At 53.6% G+C, this 18,666-nt stretch overlaps 7 protein-coding genes across 7 annotated transcripts; 5 read left to right on the forward strand and 2 right to left on the reverse strand.

Annotated features, from left to right (window-relative positions):
- Positions 1–810: 810 nt before the first annotated feature.
- Positions 811–2,477, forward strand: B0H65DRAFT_294044 (norsolorinic acid reductase). Its single transcript, XM_062823051.1, has 5 exons — positions 811–1,012; positions 1,093–1,163; positions 1,239–1,334; positions 1,420–1,565; positions 1,624–2,477. The coding sequence occupies exons 1-5, from the start codon at positions 891–893 to the stop codon at positions 2,329–2,331; spliced, it is 1,143 nt and encodes a 380-aa protein (XP_062678594.1). The 5' UTR covers positions 811–890; the 3' UTR covers positions 2,332–2,477.
- A 45-nt stretch (positions 2,478–2,522) lies between these two features.
- Positions 2,523–4,131, reverse strand: B0H65DRAFT_475826 (Rio2, N-terminal-domain-containing protein). Its single transcript, XM_062827330.1, has one exon. The coding sequence runs from the start codon at positions 3,898–3,900 to the stop codon at positions 2,623–2,625; it is 1,278 nt and encodes a 425-aa protein (XP_062678595.1). The 5' UTR covers positions 3,901–4,131; the 3' UTR covers positions 2,523–2,622.
- A 599-nt stretch (positions 4,132–4,730) lies between these two features.
- B0H65DRAFT_432404 (26S proteasome regulatory subunit rpn-1) lies at positions 4,731–7,635 on the forward strand (the record flags this gene model as incomplete). The annotated part of the gene is made up of 4 exons (XM_062825003.1): positions 4,731–4,860; positions 4,933–5,003; positions 5,069–7,549; positions 7,609–7,635. The coding sequence occupies 4 exons, from the start codon at positions 4,731–4,733 to the stop codon at positions 7,633–7,635; spliced, it is 2,709 nt and encodes a 902-aa protein (XP_062678596.1).
- Positions 7,636–8,991: 1,356 nt separating this feature from the next.
- Positions 8,992–11,158, forward strand: B0H65DRAFT_432423 (mate-domain-containing protein; the record flags this gene model as incomplete). The annotated part of the gene is made up of 3 exons (XM_062825005.1): positions 8,992–10,572; positions 10,660–10,988; positions 11,071–11,158. The coding sequence occupies 3 exons, from the start codon at positions 8,992–8,994 to the stop codon at positions 11,156–11,158; spliced, it is 1,998 nt and encodes a 665-aa protein (XP_062678597.1).
- A 487-nt stretch (positions 11,159–11,645) lies between these two features.
- Positions 11,646–13,353, forward strand: B0H65DRAFT_475834 (NUDIX hydrolase domain-like protein). Its single transcript, XM_062827331.1, has 3 exons — positions 11,646–12,342; positions 12,413–12,751; positions 12,811–13,353. The coding sequence occupies exons 1-3, from the start codon at positions 11,787–11,789 to the stop codon at positions 13,044–13,046; spliced, it is 1,131 nt and encodes a 376-aa protein (XP_062678598.1). The 5' UTR covers positions 11,646–11,786; the 3' UTR covers positions 13,047–13,353.
- Positions 13,354–15,255: 1,902 nt separating this feature from the next.
- Positions 15,256–16,769, forward strand: B0H65DRAFT_511476 (uncharacterized protein; the record flags this gene model as incomplete). Its single annotated transcript, XM_062828486.1, has 3 exons — positions 15,256–15,684; positions 16,020–16,292; positions 16,377–16,769. 3 exons carry the CDS (start codon positions 15,256–15,258, stop codon positions 16,767–16,769), a joined length of 1,095 nt encoding a protein of 364 aa, XP_062678599.1.
- A 217-nt stretch (positions 16,770–16,986) lies between these two features.
- On the reverse strand, positions 16,987–18,584 carry B0H65DRAFT_294157 (uncharacterized protein). The gene is made up of 3 exons (XM_062823053.1): positions 18,346–18,584; positions 18,179–18,264; positions 16,987–18,080 (listed from the first exon to the last, which is right to left on the reverse strand). The coding sequence occupies exons 1-3, from the start codon at positions 18,347–18,349 to the stop codon at positions 17,322–17,324; spliced, it is 849 nt and encodes a 282-aa protein (XP_062678600.1). The 5' UTR covers positions 18,350–18,584; the 3' UTR covers positions 16,987–17,321.
- Positions 18,585–18,666: the final 82 nt, after the last annotated feature.

Here is an 18,666-nt window from a genome sequence, read left to right on the forward strand (position 1 = left end):
TCCGAGCCACGTACGACTTATCCCCAACTGAACCAACCTGAAGCATCAACCCCATTGAAGGAATAGGTGAACGCGCTTGGGCGCAAGTGGGGATCATCCCCAATGTCGAAGTCATGAAATCATCGGAGCAGCGTCCGAAGAGGGGGTAAAGGTGCTTCCGGTCTTTACACCGGCCTCATTCTTACTTCCGGTCGTTGGACTCCCTCCGCGGAGACAACCTTATCTCCAGTCGGACTTATAAATCAACGATTTCTGTAGAAAGTGATGGCATAAGATCGAGTGGAGATCGTGGAAACATCCTCTGATCGTTCGGGAAGTTTGGCAACCCCGGGGAGCGGACGCCCTTGGCCCACCTTGGGTTTGAACCCCACTTGCCTACTTGTACATGGTGACGGCACGCAGCCGGAGTACACGGACTCTGATATCGAAACCATCACCTTCGTCTTCTCGGGTGCCCGAACATTTCCAGTCTTCTTGTGTGCCTGGCATCCCACCGTGGAAGAGCGTAGAGATCTGATCCCCGCTTCAACTTGCCATTGCCTTCAAGCCGATCCCACTTGTACCCGACACTGCACTACTTGCTCCCGCCTCCGTGATCTCTCTCTGCCTATCTCTGCCTATCAACTTGCACAGAAGGAAAGAACGACCTTCAGGTCTACCTTCCGTTGTTTAACGAAGTGCTATCCTTGTTTCTCTTTTTACGTATCCCTGACCTTTACTCGAGCCTGATCTGAACTCAGATACCTACCGTACATATAAGCTCTCTTCCGTCCCTCGTCCGTTCCCTCGTGTGAACCTCGTGCATCTGTCAGGCTTTCAGTCTTCAGTCTTTCATCTCACAGTCTTCCTTTCGTCCAATCTCACCTATATACCTTCAACTTTGACTCAAAATGGCCCTCCCAATGGCACCTCCCCCCAAGTCGCCCCTCGGCCGCTACCGCCTGCTGTCCCCTACTGCATCCGTCCGCGTCAGTCCGCTTTGTCTGGGAGCGATGAACTTTGGCGATGCTTGGTAGGTTTTACACATTGGCTTTGTGCTGTTAACCGTTGGTGAATAGTTTGATTACTAACCTGCGGAACTTTACTTTACAGGCAAGATTATATGGGAGCGTGCAATCAAGAGACTACGGAGAGCATCTTGGACTTTTACTATGAGAACGGAGGTATGATGGAGTATCCTATGATCCCAGAAAGTGATTGACATCCAGGCTGACTTGATGATGTTTGGTAATGGGTAGGCAACTTCATTGATACCGCCAATAACTACCAGAAGGAGGAATCTGAGAAATGGATTGGGGAGTGGATGAAGAAATGGGGGAATCGGGATGAACTTGGTAAGTTGCTAATTAGCGACCATCTGTGAATGCCTTTTGGGCGCATCACATGTTGCCAATGAGCAGACACTGATCGTCTTCCTAGTCATCGCAACCAAGTACACCACCAACTTCAGAGCTGGTTATGGTGAAACAGAGATCATGGCCAACTTCGGAGGCAACGGCACCAAGAGCATGCGGACCTCAGTCGAGGCCAGTTTGAAGAAGCTCCAGACGGATTACATCGATCTCGTACGTTCTTCTGCTTCCAAACATCACACGCAGACCTGCTAACATGACCCTTGTACAGCTCTACGTCCACTGGTGGGACTTTACCACCTCCATCCCCGAGCTGATGCAGTCCCTCAACCAGCTCGTCACCAGCGGCAAGGTTCTCTACTTGGGTGTTAGCGACACCCCGGCCTGGGTGGTCAGCAAAGCCAACCAGTACGCCCGCGACCACGCACTCCGGCAGTTCTGCGTTTACCAAGGCCGGTGGTCCGCCGCCTCGCGCGACTTTGAGCGGGAGATCATCCCCATGTGCCGGGAGGAGGGCATGGGGCTCGCGCCCTGGGGCGCCCTCGGCGGCGGCAGCTTCAAGTCGGAGGAGCAACGACAGCAGCAGGCCAACGACGGCCGGAAGATCAAGGCGACGGAGGAGCAGATCAAGATCAGCCGGGCTCTGGAGAAGATTGCGCAGCGTAAGAACACGGCCATCACCTCGGTCGCCCTGGCGTACGTGATGCACAAGGCTCCGTACGTGTTTCCGATTGTCGGCGGCCGCTCGGTCGAGCACCTGAAGGGTAACATTGAGGCGCTTAAGCTGGCGCTGTCAGCCCAGGATATCGAGGAGATCGAGGGCGCGGTTCCGTTCGATATTGGGTTCCCTAACTCGTTCCTTTATGGCGAGAAGGTTCCTGCCCACCCCAGTCAGGTCTGGTTGATGGGCATGGCGGGCACCTATGATTATGTCCCGGTGCCGAAGCCTATCGTGCCAACGGCGGAAGATGGTCAGTAGAGCCGACATCGCCGCCAGAGGTCATTGAAGGTTAGGTGGGAACAGAAGCTGTAGTGTTTGGACGTTTGAATGTGATCCGAGCTGGGCTATATTTGATCGTGGTAGGGTGTCAAACTGCTGCTGTGGAGGATGTCATAATCATCGTATGCGATGGGAAGAACTAATAAGCATGGAGCTTTCAAAAACCTATCTGGCACATTTTAGTACAAATTTGTCGGATAGAAATGTATAGTATTTGGGGGTATCTCAAAGCTGACATGAAACTTGTTTCCTTTCTCCTCTCGTTGTGCTTCAAACCCTTCGCTTGCCACCCTTGCCGCCAAGTGATAGCTTTTCCAGCCCCTTCTCTGCGTCTGACAAAGGCCTTCCAACACTAGCCGGAATCTCGAATACGGCTTGTTCCTCTTCCTCTTGTTGGTCTTCCTCATCTTCCTCGTCATCTGAATCGTCTTCGTTGTCATCCTCCTCGTCCTCGTCCTCGTCGAGTTCATCTTCCTCCACTGCCTCTCCCGCATCAATCTTTGCCTGCTGTTCCTGAATAGCCTTCTCCAGTTCCTTGAGCATCTTCTTGGTAAACCCTGAAGCTTCCACAGCAGCATCCAACCGCTTAGCACCGTCCTTGCCAACCGTCTTCTTAGCATCCTTGAAGAAAGGACCGGGTTGTGTGGGAACAAAGTGGAAGCGCTTCTTGAAGAACCTCTTGATGCATTCGACGTCGCGGTCAAAGTACATCTCGGCGTTTACGTGGTCCATAGACACCATTTGTGGGAAGTCGATAATAATCGGGACAAGGGTCACCGTCTCCGTCTCCTTCTCCTCGCCGTCCTCGATCGTGTACTTGTTGGTCCGCTCCTCCTTGATCAGAATGTTGAACTCGTTGAAATCACCATGGATGAGGCCGTGCTTGGCCAGTCGGAGGATGAGGTCGATGAGCTCGGCGTAAAGGCTCGCGGGATCTGGGACCGAGGAGACCTGTCTGAGTGGTAGGGACTCGACCAGGCTCATGACGATGGTGTGTCGGGACTGATTAATCGGTTCGGGCACGGGGAAGCCTTCTTCTTGGAGAGCCTGCATGAAGGCGTATTCCTTCATGGCCGCGAGCCGCGAGAGGTACATCCACGAGCCGCCTTGCTTGTTGCGCAGGTAGTCGCGGTTAGACTTGACGGTGCGGAAGGAAATGCGGCCCAGGCGATGGATCTTGAGAATCTTCTGCTTGCCGGTCTTGTCGGCCACGATCATAATGTCGGATTCCTTGCCGACACCCACACGACTGCCGACGCTGTAGACGACATCCTTGGAGGAGTGGGTGTGCAGAGCGAGATAGTCGAGACCGCCGTAGGTCAGTCGGTAGCCGTCGTACTTGGCCTCCTTCATGCGTCCAATGAGGCCTGACTTGGCAAGCGTCGCTATGCTCCTGTGGACACCGCTGACACCACCCTTGAGACGGGACATTCTCTCGATCAGAGGGGTCGGGACAAGCTCGTGGTTCTTGCTGCCCATCTCGACGGCAGCCAAGACTTTCCAGTCTTCTGCCGTGAGATGGCGTAAAACTCTGGTGTCCAAAAACATGACTGTGGATTTTTGCTGCTAAACGTCGGTCTGCTTGCTGTGAGAAATTTCCTGTTGTTGTGGTGTCGTCCAAAGATCGAGGCTCTAGTCGAAGTACAGGCCCAGGTTGGGTGAAAGTGATATGATGTACCGACTCGAAACTTCAAAGCTGATGTCCAGAACGGAAAGTGGGCGTCCCCAAATTCCAAATGCACGGTTGCGATAAGATCTTCCCGATAAGATAGGGCTGGCTGTGGGCTCGTGGAGGTGGTGGTCCAAACGCCAGGTCCAGGCCAGTAGCTTATCTTATCAGAAGCTGGGGAGGAGCGGAATTTGTATCTTCCAGTCTCTGATGACGCCTCATCCCCACCAAGGCTTCAGGACCCACTTGAGGCGGGCAGCATCGCAGGGGCGTTCTCAGCCAGACGGGGAGCTTCAGGCGGCAAGCGAGTCGCGTAACCACTTGTCTGCTGCAACCGCACCTGCTTGGCTGGAGCTCCCTGGCATTGACTCCACAGTACCGTAACTGCCACTGACCTTTGCTGGCTTCAGCAACTCGCTGCTTCTGGGCGAATCTGTTAAGCTCCGTCCTCCAAACCGTCACCTGAACAACAAACTCAAACAACCCAACTCATCTCATCCACTTTTAATTCTGACATTCTGCTCACGACCGGACCTCAAGTTCCTGTCGCTCAAGCAATCTTGGTGACAAAACTTGAACATTTCTTCAGCAGCAAACGCCACCGCCGCGTTCATCGACCCCGGTCAACCCAACCGACCTTGGTTTCCCCTCCAACTGGACCCATCGGCTTTGCGAATCCTCCCACCTACAACCATCACGACCATTAATCATGGCGCAAGAAAGCGACCTGTCCAAGACGGCCGATAAGGGCAAGGGAAAGGCCGTCGACGACGAGAAGAAACCCCAAGATGTCGATGGAAAGACCCCCGCAAGCGGAAAGAAGGAGGAGGAACAGAATGGTGGGTTTCTCGGTCACTCCGACCGACTTTAGGTATCGGCGCCGGGCTTCTGCTGACAGCGCTTTGCGTTAGCTTCCGAGGAACTCAGTGAAGAGGATCAGCAGCTCAAGAGCGAGCTTGAGATGCTCGTCGAGCGGCTAACGGTTAGTTTTTCGCAATGACGTGATAGAGGCTTGAGACGGGCTTCTCTAACAATGCATGTCTCCAGGAATCCGATGCGACCCTCTACAAGCCGGCCCTCGAGGCCATGAAGAACGCCATCAAGACATCCACATCCTCCATGACGGCGGTACCGAAGCCGCTCAAGTTCCTGCGCCCGCATTATGAAACCCTGACGAAACTCCACGACGAATGGCTCGCTGGCCACGACAAGTCATCTCTCGCAGATGTTTTATCGGTGATCGGCATGACATACTCGGACGAAGACCGCCAGGATACTCTTAAATACAGACTCCTTTCTCCGACACAGGATATTGGATCGTGGGGTCATGAGTACGTCCGCCATCTCGCCCTCGAGATTGGCGAGGTCTACGCCAAGCGCATAGCCAACGATGAGCCGACTCAAGAGCTGGTCGATCTTGCCCTGGTCCTGGTGCCGCTCTTCCTCAAGAGCAACGCTGAAGCCGATGCCGTCGATCTGATGAGCGAGCTCGAGATCATCGAGGAGCTTCCCAAGTTCCTCGACGAGAACACGTACTCGAGAGTCTGCCTGTATATGGTCTCCATGGTCAACCTCCTCACCTATCCCGACAACGAGACATTCCTTCGCGTAGCGCACAGCATCTACAAGAAATACAACCAGCATACCCAAGCCATGGTGCTTGCGATCAGACTGAACGATCTCGGACTCATCGAGAACGATTTCGAGGCGGCGGACGAGGATCCTGCGCTTCGCAAGCAGCTCGCTTTCCTTATCGCGCGCCAGGGCATTCCATTGGAGTTTGAAAGGAGCAACGATGACGACGAGAAGATCTACGAGTGCCTCTCCAACCAGAAGCTGTCGGAGTATTTCAAGTCTCTCGGAAAGGAACTCAACATTTTGGAGCCAAAGACGACTGAGGATATCTACAAGAGCCACCTCGAGAGCAGCCGTGTCGCTGGTATGACCAACTTTGACTCTGCCCGACACAATCTCGCCGCTGGCTTCGTCAACGCTTTTGTCAATGCCGGCTTTGGGAGCGACAAGATGATGCTCGTTGGTAAGGACAAGGACAGCTGGGTGTGGAAGACCAAGGATGAGGGTATGATGTCTACAGTGGCGTCGCTCGGAACTTTACTCCTTTGGGACGTCGAAAACGGTCTCGACCACGTCGACAAGTATACTTACCTCGAGGAGGAGCAAATCCAAGCCGGCGCATACCTTGCGATCGGTATCATGAATACTAACGTTAGGACGGATTCCGAGCCCGCGATGGCCCTGTTGGCCGATCCCGACAAGCTTGCGCACAAGAACCCGCTCATCCGCGTGGCTACCATTATGGGTCTCGGATTGGCGTACGCTGGGTCTTGCAAGGAGGAGCTTCTCTCGTTCCTGGTCAACATCATCAGCGACCCTGAGGAGAGCATGCAGGTATCGGCCATGGCTGCCCTGGCCTGCGGTATGATTTTTGTTGGCTCCTCCAATTCCGAAGTCAGCGAGGCCATCGTGACTACCTTGTTGGACGAGGAAAGTGGGAGCCGACTCAATGACAAGTGGTCCAGGTTCCTTGCGCTTGGTTTGGGTCTCCTGTACTTCGGCCGCCAGGAAGAGGTGGATGTTATTCTTGAGACGCTCAAGGCGGTTGAGCATCCCATGGCTAAGCCAACTGCTGTTCTTGCTGAGATTTGCGCCTGGGCTGGCACCGGTGCCGTCCTCAAGATCCAGGAGCTCCTCCACATTTGCAACGAGCACATCGAGGATGGAGAGGAGAAGAAGGGTGAAGAGTTGCTTCAGGCCTACGCAGTTCTCGGTATTGGCTTGATTGCCATGGGCGAAGACGTCGGGCAGGAAATGTGCCTCCGCCATTTCGGCCATCTTATGCACTATGGCGAAGCTAACATCCGACGAGCGGTGCCGCTGGCTATGGGTCTCATCAGCCCTAGCAACCCTCAAATGAAGGTTTACGACACCCTGTCGCGGTACAGCCACGACAATGACAATGAAGTCGCCATCAACGCCATTTTTGCCATGGGTCTCTTGGGTGCCGGTACAAACAACGCCAGACTTGCCCAGCTGCTTCGTCAGCTGGCTAGCTACTATCACAGAGATCAGGAGTCTCTGTTCATGGTCCGTATCGCGCAAGGTCTTTTGCACATGGGCAAGGGCACCCTTACCGTTAGCCCCTTCCACACAGACCGTCAAGTGCTTTCGAACGTGGCTGCGGCCGGTCTCCTCGCGGTCCTGGTGGCCATGATCGATGCCAAGCAGTTCATCACCTCGAACTCCCACTACCTGCTTTACTGGATCGTGACAGCAATGCACCCCCGCATGCTTGTTACCCTGGATGAGGACTTGAAGCCTTTGACAGTGAACGTCCGTGTCGGTCAGGCTGTTGATGTGGTGGGCCAGGCTGGTCGCCCCAAGACCATCACCGGCTGGCAGACCCAGAGCACACCAGTACTACTGGGCTATGGTGAGCGTGCTGAGCTCGAGGATGACCAATATATCAGCCTTAGCAGCACCCTTGAGGGTCTCGTCATTCTTCGCAAGGTACGTGCAGATCGATAACATGACCTATAAGATTGTGTTTTACTAACCTTTTCCCGCAGAACCCCGACTGGGAGGGTGAGAAGTAAAGGGGCTGCAGGTTGGGCGATGTATAGGGTTATGTGATCTGGTGTGTTTTAGAACGTTGAGAGGGATCATTAGGAGGAGATGGAAGTATTCATCGAGAGCCAAAGAAAGGGAGGCTAAGCAGACACCACGCACATGCATATGCAGTAGAAAAGCGGACTATATCATTTAAACTGTGTCATAAGGTTCCTAACGGGTATTCAAGATAGCATTTCTGGGAATTCGATTGCAAAGGTTGTACAAAGGAGTCTTGTGGTTGATGCAGTTTGGATGGAAGAGGCTGAAGCCCCTTCATTCCACTGCATTTGATATTTACACAAAAGTCCAGCCGGCCTACTCCTTTTGTCTCGTCCGTGAGATGGGAAGGTTCAAGTTTTGTCGTAGCAGCCCGGTGACTCACTGTACGTAATCGTAACTTTTTGTATTGCTGAGGTCATTTGGGGAGTCAGTGGCGAGTGGATGTTGATTTTCCATGTTGCGCCAAGCGTGACCTCGGTGTCAACAAATAGGAGTCTCCGGGAATCGGATAGTAGAGTTGATATTACAAGCCTGACAAAAGTCAAAGATGGTGTTGTCCGTAAGCGTAGGAAGTTGTGAATAGAGGCAGGCGAGGTAGGTGTTAGTTGTCGCACCTACCCCGGTCCCGTCTATGCCGGGGACGGGGCTGCATAGGAAGAGCGCTTAGTGCTACCGGGCCTGCCATTCCGGTGGATGATCCCGCTAGCGCTACGGGCGCTCGAAGGGCGCACTCTTAACACGTCTGCCAGGGTCTAAAAGGCAAGAAGTGGGGGAAAAATTCCATGTCAGACAAATGTTAGTTGTTTTATTTCATTCCGAGTCATCTTTGGAAACTTTCATCGGTTTCTCTTTACCCGAACCTCCCGGCTGTCTGTCAAACTGTTCCTAAACCTCTTGAGAACCATCCCCTCGGTTCCCTTCGGTGGCAGCTGTCGTCCCATCCTCAAAGAACCCTTTTATGCTTTCTGCAGTCTGCACGAACGCATCTGATCATCGGGTTCGTTGATTGGCTGGGTTGTTGCGTCACCGCAAAGACAAATTAGTCCCGTCTATTCCGCTCGAGCATCGAGGACACGGCGTTCTGCAGGTAAGTTATGCAGTGTTACTGTGGCTTTACAGCTATGACGGCTAACAATGTTGAGTAGGTTGTGACTATAAACATATGTAAAATCCAGGCAAGCTTGAATTTTCGATATCCAGATTTGAAGGGATAGAAAAAAGGCGTGTCTTACATCAAAACCGCGTTCCGAGCTTCTCACCGTCTCTTGTGAAACAGAGGATCAAGTATTGGCGTGGGCCGACCTCGAGAGGGAAAAGCTCAACAAGAGGAAAGGTCCAACATGTCTTCCAACCAAGCCATACCTCCCAGGAAAAGGTCGGGGGCGGGCCTTGACTTTGCGTCTTCTTTCCGTTCTGCATCGCCGCTGGCCCAAGAGGTGTTGGCCCGAGACTTGGCTGAGTTCTCGGATGATGCGGCTGACGAAGTCGACAATGAAGCACTATCCGTGAGCGATGACGAGGACGATACACCGGGTCCTACACTTTACAGACGACCCAGCGGTGTCGCATTTGGAGCGATTAGACCTGCCCTAGCTGGGCCCGGAGGGCTAGGAGAAGAGCCAATCCTCACCAGAGCCGAAAGGACGCGAAGTCGTGATGAGGAGCGATCTCTCCTCCGAGACAACCACATTCTTCCTCCGAAGCACGACCGTCCGCCGCAAGAGCCGACACTGTTCAGGGCTTTATATACCAGACTATTCAGTACCAAGGTCCCACGAAGGATACCGGATGAAGAAGGGGCCGCCAGTCCTATCCAGATTGTCATCGCCCCTCCCACGCCAACAGTGACTGAGACTGAGCCGTTGCTTGGCGAAAGACGTCTCCGACACCGCGGCGCCAACGGTCACGGCGGTGAGCCCTCCTCTCACGACCGCGAACATGAACACGAGCACCTCAACGAGCAATGGGAAGCCGCCGTCGCCGCCGGTCAAATCAAGACAACCTGGCAGCGCGAAGCCAAGACCATCGCCGTCTATTCGCGCTCCCTCATCGTTACCTTCCTGCTCCAGTATTCCCTCAACGTCACGTCCATCTTCGCCGTCGGCCGCCTCGGCACCCTCGAGCTCGGTGCCGTCTCCCTTGCCTCCATGACCGCAAGCATCACCTGCTACGCGCCCATCCAGGGTCTCGCCACCTCGCTCGACACGCTCTGCGCCCAGGCCTACGGGAGCGGCCACAAGACGCTTGTAGGGCTGCAGCTCCAGCGCATGGTGTATTTCCTGCTCCTCCTGCTCATCCCTGTGGCAGCCATCTGGCTCAACGCGGAGCCGATCCTGGCGGCCATGATCGAGAAGGACAGCGCCAAGCTGGCGGCCCAGTATCTCCGTGTGATTCTCCTCGGCACCCCCGCCTATGCCATGTTCGAGGGCGGGAAGCGGTTCGTGCAAGCCCAGGGCCTGTTCCACGCTACCACCTACGTGCTATTGATCGCGGCGCCGGCCAACGTGCTGCTGAACTGGCTCTTCGTGTGGAAGCTCGGGTGGGGTTTCGTCGGCGCTCCGCTGGCGGTCGCAACGACACAGAACATGCTGCCCCTGCTCCTGTTGCTGTATGTCTGGAAGGTTGACGGGAGGCAGGCATGGGGAGGCTTCAAGAGGGCGGCGCTAAGGAATTGGGGGCCCATGGTCCGGCTGGCGCTGCCGGGCATGGTCATGGTGGTGGCCGAGTGGTTCGCGTTTGAGATCCTGACGCTGGCGAGCGGGAGGATTGGTGTCGCTCATCTGGCGGCGCAGAGTGTGCTTGTTACTGTCACGTCCACGACGTTCCAGATCCCGTTCCCGTTGTCGATTGCTGGCTCGACCAGAGTTGCGAACCTGATCGGAGCCAAGTTGGTGGATGCTGCGAAGACGTCGGCTAGAGTGGTGAGTGTTCAGTGATATGTTTCTGGTTTCCCGTTGCGAATCAATGTCTCAAGGAAGGTTACTAACACAAAACGTGGCTCTAATCAGACTGTTGTCGGCGGTGTCATTGTCGGCCTCTTCAACGTGACACTATTGTCCGTGTTTCGGAACCAGATCGCACTGTTGTTCACCCAAGACCCCGAAGTGATCAAGCTGGTGGCCCAGACGCTTCCCGTTTGTGCCATCATGCAGCTGTTTGATGGCATGGCTGCCGTGTCGCACGGTCTGTTGCGGGGTATCGGTCGCCAGGAAATCGGCGGCTACGTGAACCTCATAGCTTATTATGTGATTGCCTTGCCCATCTCGCTCGGCTTGGGCTTTGGCTTGGGATGGAATCTCGTGGGCTTATGGATGGGCGTTTCGTTTGGACTTTTACTGTTTGTCTACCCCCCTCTCCTTCTCGTGATTACCCACTCTCTTTTGAACTAACTACTGACCTTGGGTTTCTCTTGATTGCAGGGTGTCATTGGTTGAGTATTGGTTTGTCTGGTATTCTGATTGGGAGTTGGCTGCCAGGGAGGCGGAAAACAGAAATGCCTCCGGTTAACAACACTCGAGTGCCTTCAAAGGCTCAAGCATTTCGGGCGTTTCCATATGCTGCGAGAAGGACGGATGCATATCACTGCGCTTATAATCTGGCGCTTATTTGGGACATCATCTAGAAATTTGGAATTCTTCCATTACTTCTCACGTTGTACGAGTGCTATATAGTGATTGAGAGCGGAAAGATCCTCAACTCGGTAATGGTGTCTACCTACTCTTCAGAGTTTGAGCATCGTGCTACTGGTGAAGGTTTTCAGATGAAGTGCAGGGTAAGCGGGCATCCTGGGATGGCGTGTTGGTCGCTGACGTCTTGCCAGGGGAAACAACAAATGGGGGCGCTCATCCGTACTCCAAAGCGTGGGGTAGCGAATGCAGGGATCAACGTTAACGGTACCTGAATCCACTACCGACGGGATGGCTCGGCGGTGAACGGACGAAATAAAGTGTGCTGTAGCATTCTCTAAAGCAAATGGAAGCTCTGCGTCGAGAACCCCTATTTTCGTTTCTGCTTGGGCAAAACAACCAATCAACGTACAAGACGCCATTCCCACGTCAACGGCCAGCTCGCTTGCGTCCACGAAAACTGCCAAACAGTCTCTTATCTCAGACCTCGGAAGAATTGCCAACATTCAATGCGAGCCCAACCGATATTCAGCCTAGTCGCCCGGGCTCGCCCAAACCGTTCAGGCGATAGTGTCGCGACTCGCGAGTGTTTGCCGAGCTCTGAGTGGTCGAAAAGGGGTTTGTCACATCAAGGGCCCGTTCTGGACTTGGCTCGTGCCCCGAAAATTGCCTGTTTGAGGTTAACTCCCCCGCGGCGCCCCGCCACTCCAACATTATTATCATTGTTTGTGGCTGCTGTGCCGTCCCATCGTCGCCTCTGGTGCTCCCGAGAGGCGAACCGCTGCTTCTCGACCTCGACCCCTTTTTCCTCTACAAAGGCCGTCCCTCTACAATCGATTACTTCCTCGACAACCCTCACCCTTCGAGCCAACATGTCGACCGCTACCACTACCACCGTTGCCGAGCCCATCACGGCCGAGACAATCCTTCGCCTCTTTCCCGACATCGACACGAGGAGCGACGCGCTCGAGGGTCACGATGAGGAGCAGATCCGCTTGATGGACGAGGTCTGCATTGTCACCGACGAGAATGACCTCCCCATTGGCACTGCCAGCAAGAAGCTCTGTAAGTGAAAAAGAGAAAGAACTAAGAGCCGCCCATTGACACAATTCGCTGACCGACACCACTCCCACAGGCCATCTTATGACCAACATCGATAAGGGTCTCCTTCACAGAGCCTTCTCCGTCTTCCTATTCAACGACAAGAACGAGCTTCTTCTCCAGCAGCGCGCCACCGAAAAGATCACCTTCCCCGACATGTGGACCAACACCTGCTGCTCGCATCCTCTGAACCTTGCCAACGAGACCGGATCGACCCTTCCCGATGCTATCGCCGGTGTCAAGAACGCTGCCCGGAGGAAATTGGACCATGAGCTGGGCATCAAGCAGGAGCAGGTTCCCTTTGAGGATTTCCGTTTCCTTACCCGCATCCACTACAAGGCTCCTAGCGATGGAAAGTGGGGTGAGCACGAGAGTAAGTACTGCACGATAACAAGGTCGAGGTGGTGATATTTGCTAACATGTGTACCCTAGTTGATTACATCCTCTTCATCAAGGCCAACCCCGAGGTAAACGCCAACCTGAACGAAGTCCAGGCCACACAGTGGGTTTCTGCCGAGAAGCTCAAGGAGATGTTCAAGGACCCATCTCTCAAGTTCACCCCCTGGTTCAAGCTCATCTGCGAGTCCATGCTCTTTGAGTGGTGGGCTTCCCTCGACAACGGGCTTGAGAAGTACACCGACGAGCAGGAGATCCGCCGCATGCTTTAATAAGCGAGTGCAAGCAAAGAGACAAACACGATGAACGAGAGCACCATCGTGTGTGTGGAAACGAGAACTTTAAAGAAAGAAAGAAACCATTGCCTGCCGGATTTACGCCTTTCGCAGCCAGACAGGACTTATAACTCTAATCATATTACCTACGTTCACCCAACGCCGAGATATCCGCTTTTGTGCGCTTGACGAATAAGACGTCGTGCAAAGAGCCTTTTAGTTTCTGATTTTCATTTTCTTGCGTCGGTCACGGTTGGCGCTCAGCGGGATTGTTCATTCGGGAGCAAGATGAGGGGCGGGGGGGAGGGCAAATAGAGGACAAAGAACATGTTACACTTCCACATCCACCACCTGTTCCGAACGCCTTGATTTGAGGGCTTGAAATGGTATCCCTAGTTGGTAGCACCGTGGAATGACATGCGTTGCGATAAGAAACGTTGCGGAGGTTGCGCAAGCCTGTGGATGGAAGGATTGGCGAAGAACTGGTGAGCATTACCAACCACCTTCGAAACCGGGATACTGTCTTATCTCAAGACAAATCAACATCTTATTCCCTTTTTGTCACTGAGCATCTCTATCAAGGACTTGATTGATCAGTTGTAGGGCGGCCGAGAGAGCAATGGCTGCGTCACCTGATCACCTTGCATGACCATATTCCTGAAGCCAAGGCCAACCACAAATGGATCGTCCCGTTGCAAAGCGCCTTGGTGCTCATGGATGAGGGTCTGTGATTGGATATTATGAGACAACAGAGGCAATTCGGGGCGCTCCGAGACGGGGCCTCAACCGGCTATGTTTTAAGCCGATCTCTTTCTCCCGCCTCGCCAGCCATCAAGGTGCCACCGGTGCTCCTCGTCATATCGTACCTCCAATCCTCCTCACCCACGCTGCATATCGCCTCTGCCTATCTCGGTGTTTGCTGACCTTCAACATCGGATTCTAGCCAGGACCCCCACAGGCGTTGACATCAATTCGGTACATGCCCTCGTGGTGTTAAACTTCGTCTCATGCCGTCTGTCAACCTGGGGAACAATTGCTATCCAATCATCCGCGGCACGCCTCTCCCTTTACCCGACCCCAGACACGAGTATCCTTGTCCACCATGGACCATTTCTCCGAACTGTTTCTAGAGTATCATCGTCGTTCCCAATGGAATGGTCAGATCTTGAGAATAAGGCCAAGAGCAAATGTGTCAGAGATCCAATAGCTTCCCGTTTGTTTGCTGCATCTCCGCTCCACCCAACTCAGTCCAGTGACTCTAGACCCCTGTCTCATTACGTCTGTCCAAGACATCGGTACGGGATGTTGGGTTATCATCACCTTCAGCTACCCGTGGGCTTGAGGGGCTTGCTGCCGTCAGTGCGACCGCTCGTCTGAATGGCGATGGGGGTTGGTCGGTGGAGGAACAAAGCCAATAGGTCAACCACCTTCAACCCACGGGGTACATATTTCTGATCATGCCTCCATGGGATGCTGTTTCTGCTTCCCTTGAATCTTCTCTCATCCAACTTCATCTTCTCAAGCAACACCAAAACATAGTTATCCAAAGTCCCCTTTCTGGGGCCCATCTTCACAAGGGCTGACAGTAGCTACTGTTTCTCTCGTGCTCAACCCTTCACACGGTTACCTACAATAACCTCATACCACAATCCAGCTCCCATAACCAAGAGTTCACTATCCGAATTACATACTCTACCTTGACACTACGCTGCTCCTGCTTCTCTACCTACCTACGTGACCAAGCCTCTCGCCTCGACTGTCTGTTGAACCGCCGAACTTTGGTTCACGCAACCAGCACCACACCAACACATACAACGCCAGGACCGTTCGTCGGAAAGGTCTTATTGATGTCGGCTGACCTCCGTACCGCCCTCAACTGTCTTCGACACCCATCTAGATTTATGCCCGTCTCGAGAAGTCAACTCTCGAGAGTCCATACGGGTGATAGTATACAAAATATATTATCAGACGTATAAGCAAAGTGCGTGTTAAACCTCCTTCATGTCTTTTTCACCAAGTGTTGTTCCTGCTTGGATTCATGGTCTATGTATTCCCCTTGATGGTAGTGTCCAAAAGGACGTCTTACTTGTACTTCTTCTCTTCCTTGACCCATTCTCCACGTCCCCCTCTCTGTGATACTTCAATCTCCCCATGAAGAACACGTTGGCTTACACATCAGGTACTTCAGGAGTAACCGCTGCCCATCATGGCGACCGTCAATACTAGTAATAATTCGATTACTAGTAATTCAACTACATCCAACAACGCTTCTGGCAATGCAAGCTCCGCGCCGGTAGTAACCGTTGTCGAGCTCAAGCGCTACTCCCTAGTGCCTCCCAAATGGCAAAAAACCGTGCGAGTAGCCGGCATGTCGGAGTGTAGGGAGGCCGCGCTGTCCCTGGCTCACGCCTTTGCTGCCGATGACTACGCACAGTATCTTGTCAACACAGAGGACCCCGAGGACGAGAAGGCTGTCGTTCCTGGTTCGGGAGGAGGCAGCAGAGGTGTGATCTCCAGCGGCACCATCATGACTCCAGAAGACAAGTGGAAGCTGCACGTGGATATCATGACCTATGCTGTCGCGATGCATTGTCTTAACGGGCTGGTGACGACGATTGGCCCGGAATATGATAGCGTTGCGCTTTGGTAAGTCGTTTTCCTCCTCCTCCTTCTGTTGAGTCGAGACAGCTTCTTTCCATAAGCGCTTGAGACTTGAGTATGCCATTTGCCGTCTACATGGAGATGATATCAGCACAAATTACAGAAAACATGTCTTGGCTAACACATACACACTGACTCCTTGCCGTGCGTGCCAAAACCTCGAGCTCCGTGGGCGCGGGCTTCGACCAAGTAAAAGGTAAGCCAAGGTAAATATGCAGCAGAAACAAAAGACCCGGGAAGGTCCTCGAAGCCCGCCTTATGCGAGAACGTCGCGGGTTTTCGCAGCCGCACGGTAACTGTGAGATCAAGTGTGTAACCAAACATTGCAGGCTACCACCTGGTCGCGATCTTGATAGCTGGTGGGTGCTGTTCCGCAGCGGAGCCTGGAGGCTCTACTATCAGCTTTCGCCCGAGGGCAGGAAGCGCTACTTCGACGAGGTGGTCCCGCTCCTGCACGACACCAAGGCGGCAGTCCTGGGAGAGAGGGATCACGATGCCTGGTACTTGGTTTACTTGGGCACGAAGCCGAGCTCCCAGGGAAGGGGGTACGCGGGGAAGCTATTGAGGGATGTGATTCAGCGGGTGAGTAGTGCTGCGCCCGTCCGTCGTCTCAGCATAGAAAAAACGGGGATGGAAAGTTAACAGAGGTTTGATGAACCTAACTAGGCCGACGCCGAAAATAGACCCATGTACCTCGAATCCAGCTCGCTCGCCAACAACTCCTACTACCAGAAGTTCGGCTTCGAGATCAAGAGGGACATCTTCCTGAAGCGCGGACGGAACCCCGTTCGTTTGTCTATCATGGTCCGCGAGCCCAATGCCTCTGGTGGTGGCATGACTTCCAACACCCGCAAGGATGTTGTTACTGGTGGCTCGAACGTTGGCGCGCTCTTTGCTGCTGCTGCTGCTGCTCCTTCGACGACGACCACGACCACTAGCAACACCCTTATGGGATCTACTAGGGTCAAGTTCCCTACTGTCGGCTCCCACCATCACCATGGTCTTGCTCATGGTCATTACCATGTTGGTCTGGGAGTTGGCGGTAAGAAGTTGATGTAAGTTGTTGGTGACAGGGGGAATTGTGCGTGAAGGATTATGCGGATATTCTCAGATTGGACACTTTTGCTTTTATTCACGTTTGACCTCGGACCGTGAGATTCACTGTTGGATGTCCGGCTTTCGTTAACTGATTTTAAGGTGGGATAGTCAGCTGCACATCAATTATAGTAGGTACACACTCCTTTTGTAATTCAGCTGTCAGGCCTACCAGAATGTTAGCTTTTTACTATACAACAGATCATCAGACAGGCCTTTTCTACCTCAATTGACTCGGGTATATTCTCTTCAAATGTTAACAGACGCAAAACCGCAAAAACATGAATTCATCCATTCCTGTCCATTCTTGTAAAACATCAAACCTTGAGGCGCCATTCGTTTCCTCATCCAGATAGGGACCAAAACAAAGATGATCCTCTTCAGACTTTTCCTGAGCCTTCCCCATCCTTTTCCTCCTCTAGTGGTATTTCAAGCATGGCCTGCCAGCACCACTTTCTCTGCCTCTCCATTCTCGACTCCTCACGCAAAGCTCCTGCGAAAACCGAGCCTTCTGAACTAATAATCCAGAATAGCCCACGTCTCGTCATCCTGCGTAGTGTAAATGATACCCTGTCCCAACAACTCGTCCGCCGCATTCACAATATCCCTAGTCGACATCCTCGTGCCCTGTGCAATCACATGCAAATTGACACCCTCCGTCCCGCCAGGCGAGTTGTTGATAAAGTTGCACATGGTCTGCGCATTCCTCGAGCACGTCGACAACCTCGCCTGCATCGCACTGTTTCCTCCACCGGGGCCAGCGCCGCCCATAGCGACATCGCCTCCTCCGGCTCCGTATCCCTGATCGACAAACATGTTGTCTCCTCCACCACCTTCTTGTTTGACGCCACCACCACCAGGAGCTCCCTTGGTAAAGAACAGATGCACATACGTCGCCTCGAGCAGGTGGTAATTGACCTCGTTGAAATCCTCAATCTGGCGTATGAAGTTGGCGCTGACGTGTTTCTTGCCGCCGAGGCTCTTGAGACGGCCCCACACGCGCACGAATGCGTCGGGCGCAATGGCGCTGGCGCCGCTACCGTCCTCTCCGCCTTGCGCTTCCGAGTCGACCCACTTCTTGACGTCGATGGCACCCGTGCCGTCGTCGATCCGGTACGTGATGTTGGTCGGTTGCGGCTTGACGGAGCGCACTTGGCCCACAATGGTCACTTGGGTTACCGGGTGGCCGTCGATGGCGGGATCGGCACCGGAATAGGGCTCTTCCCAGTCGAGGAGTTGTTTGATGGTTACGGGGCGGAGGGATTCGTCGGCGTACTGGTTTGTGAAGAAAGAGAGACTGTTCAGTGTGCGCCTAGGTGCGAAGAGGGGGGAAGGATGAGGTAGAGGGGGGGTGAGATATGTAACGAACTTACCTTGGAACCACCGGCTTGACTACCACCTTGTTGAGATCCGGACATGAAGCCGCCGCCATCACCACCACCATATCCGCCGTAGCCCGCTGTCAAGGTCACAGTTAGCTGACTGGAGATATGCGGGGGCCTGGGAGAGCAACTGAGGAAGCTGGCATGGAACAACTTACCCATGATTCCTATGTTATATCTATAGGCAATAGAATGAAGAGTCAATTAGCGTTCCCTCTTGTCGCAAGAAATCTAGTCGGAGGCAATGAGTGTGATGGTCGAGCTGGTATCAAACGGTGGATTGCGGGGTGAAAGATTGATGCTGGGAGACGCGTTTGGACGCGCCGAGAGGCAGCAAGCACTAAACGCGGACCCCCACTGTCCCACTGTAAGGGACGGAGCAGGCAGCAACCTATTAAGGGTTAGGGTTGAGCTGTAGTGGGATGACGTTATACCGCCTTTTTTCAGTCGATGTGGTTTTGCTCAAACAGGTATAGGGC

The sequence above is a fragment of the Neurospora tetraspora genome, assembly GCF_033439725.1.
Source record: "Neurospora tetraspora strain CBS 560.94 chromosome Unknown B0H65scaffold_7, whole genome shotgun sequence".
In the NCBI taxonomy this organism is placed as follows: domain Eukaryota; kingdom Fungi; phylum Ascomycota; class Sordariomycetes; order Sordariales; family Sordariaceae; genus Neurospora; species Neurospora tetraspora.

Coding starts and splice junctions, on each gene's coding strand:
- B0H65DRAFT_294044 (XM_062823051.1), top strand. CDS start 891: ATGGCCCTCCCAATGGCACCTCCCCCCAAGTCGCCCCTCGGCCGCTAC. Junction 1,013..1,092: donor ATGAACTTTGGCGATGCTTG/GTAGGTTTTACA, acceptor TTTACTTTACAG/GCAAGATTATATGGGAGCGT. Junction 1,164..1,238: donor CTTTTACTATGAGAACGGAG/GTATGATGGAGT, acceptor GGTAATGGGTAG/GCAACTTCATTGATACCGCC.
- B0H65DRAFT_294157 (XM_062823053.1), bottom strand. Junction 18,081..18,178: donor GTCAAGCCGGTGGTTCCAAG/GTAAGTTCGTTA, acceptor TTCACAAACCAG/TACGCCGACGAATCCCTCCG.
- B0H65DRAFT_475834 (XM_062827331.1), top strand. CDS start 11,787: ATGCGAGCCCAACCGATATTCAGCCTAGTCGCCCGGGCTCGCCCAAAC. Junction 12,343..12,412: donor CACTGCCAGCAAGAAGCTCT/GTAAGTGAAAAA, acceptor CCACTCCCACAG/GCCATCTTATGACCAACATC. Junction 12,752..12,810: donor AAAGTGGGGTGAGCACGAGA/GTAAGTACTGCA, acceptor TGTGTACCCTAG/TTGATTACATCCTCTTCATC.
- B0H65DRAFT_475826 (XM_062827330.1), bottom strand. CDS start 3,900: ATGTTTTTGGACACCAGAGTTTTACGCCATCTCACGGCAGAAGACTGG.